Source organism: Hordeum vulgare, chromosome 4H, assembly GCF_904849725.1.
Source record: "Hordeum vulgare subsp. vulgare chromosome 4H, MorexV3_pseudomolecules_assembly, whole genome shotgun sequence".
Classification (NCBI taxonomy): domain Eukaryota; kingdom Viridiplantae; phylum Streptophyta; class Magnoliopsida; order Poales; family Poaceae; genus Hordeum; species Hordeum vulgare.
Genome location: NC_058521.1, coordinates 483,650,163 through 483,652,037, shown reverse-complemented (window position 1 = coordinate 483,652,037; position 1,875 = coordinate 483,650,163). Strand labels below are relative to the sequence as shown.

The 1,875-nt window shown below is 48.2% G+C and overlaps 1 protein-coding gene across 1 annotated transcript; it reads right to left on the bottom strand.

The window, feature by feature from the left end:
* Positions 1 to 215: 215 nt before the first annotated feature.
* On the bottom strand, positions 216 to 1,079 carry LOC123449058 (17.9 kDa class I heat shock protein-like). Its single transcript, XM_045126141.1, has one exon. The coding sequence runs from the start codon at positions 951 to 953 to the stop codon at positions 468 to 470; it is 486 nt and encodes a 161-aa protein (XP_044982076.1). The 5' UTR covers positions 954 to 1,079; the 3' UTR covers positions 216 to 467.
* Positions 1,080 to 1,875: the final 796 nt, after the last annotated feature.

Genomic DNA, 1,875 nt, shown 5'->3' with positions numbered 1-1,875 from the left:
ACATATTGTGTTAAGAGATCATCTCTTGTATTCTCTTAAATAAAAAAAGGTAAAGCTCCTCCACCTCATCATTATCCTATGTGGCACTCTTAAAATAGGATCATTGTACATGCCTAAAAAAAACTAAGGATCGAAAGCGTTTATGGTGTCTGTTCGAACCGTATTTGAGATACTTTGACATCAAGACCGAAATAAAATCGAAGTTCCAAAAGCAGTTAAGAGAAAACTGTGACTCGCTCGTTCAAATCAGTACAAGTTGATCACAGGAGTAGATCACACTTTGGACTCGATGCTTGCATTACATGACTAACTTGCATTACATGAGTAACTCTGGACACGGACATTGAACACAGCACTGACAAGGCCACACTTGATGCTCAACACGGACCCATATCCACACCAGCTAAAGGCACAAAAGAGCGAGCTGAACCTTAGAGCAGCGAACTGAACCTTAATCTTGCAGCAGCCTAGCCGGAGATCTGGATGGACTTGATCTCGGGTTTCTTGGCCTCCTCTTTGGGCACAGTGACGGTGAGCACACCGTTCTCCATGGCCGCCTTGATCTGGTCCGCCTTGGCGTCCTCCGGGAGCCTGAACCTGCGCAGGAACTTGCCGCTGCTGCGCTCCACCCTGTGCCAGGTGTCCGTCTTCTCCTCCTGCTCCTTGTTCCGCTCGCCGCTGATCTGGAGGATGTTGCCGTCCTCCACCTCCACCTTCACCTCCTCCTTCTTCAGCCCCGGCACGTCCGCCTTGAACACGTGCGCCTCGGGCGTCTCCTTCCAGTCGATGCGCGCCCCAGCGAAGGCCGCCGTGTCAGAGGATGTGCGCGGGAACGAGGGGAAGAGGCTGCCACCACTGCTGCTGCTGCCGGAGCCGAAGGGGAAGCCGTCGAAGGGGTTCCAGAGGTCGACGGAGAAGGGGTCGAAGGCGTTGCCGCGGGGAATCAGCGACATGGCTGCTCGATTTGGGCGAGGAGGAACTGCGATTAGGAAGCTGTCAACTCAGGGGATGGATGATGCTTCGGATGTGTTATAAGCTTTGCTGTTTGCCTTTCGTTGTTTCACTTTGCGTGGGCCGTGACGGCGAGGGGACGCCAGATTTTATAGCGCTCCGGTGGAAGGCCGGTGATGGGTCTGGAGCGTGCTTGTCCATTCTGGAATGTGCTGGAAACTGCTGCTTTTGGAGCTTTGGGCCTATGGCTGGAACGTAACCGGTCCTGCTGCGGCAGGTGAAATTGTCACCTGGTGTTTCTAGTTCCTTCTGGAGTTCTGGCGTCTTATTAAAGAAGTCTTTTTCACAGTTTAAAAGAAGTCTCTTTTCTGTCAGAAAAAAAGTCTCGTTTAAAATGGTCTTGAAGTCCTTCATTTTGAAAAATTATCTTGATGATGAAGACCATGTCAGACATTTTTATGAAGCGAAACAATCCTTGTTGGATGGTCATGTGAAGAGTTTTTTTTAGCCCACTAGAGTTTATATCCTGATGCTCATATTCTTTTAATTTATTTTAATATTTTTAACAGTGCATGTTTAGGTAAAGAAAATGTTTTTGTCGACTACGAGATGCTTATGATGACTACGTCAATTTTAAGATGATATACGGCTCAATCTTTTAAAAGTGCTTAGAGGGGTAGCGTATACGTGTGTTTATTCATAAAGATGAGTGTGTACATATATATATAAATGATTGTGTCTGATACTTAGAGCAACTCTAGCAGACCCCGCATCCCGCCGGCCCGCAAAACATGTTTGCAGTTCGCGCAAAACAGCTTTTACGGGCTGGCCCGGCTGGCACAGATGCAGACCCCTCCAAACGGATCCGTAAAAAAATATATTCGCGGAATATACTTTTTTACGGGTCAGCTTTGCAGGGTCTGC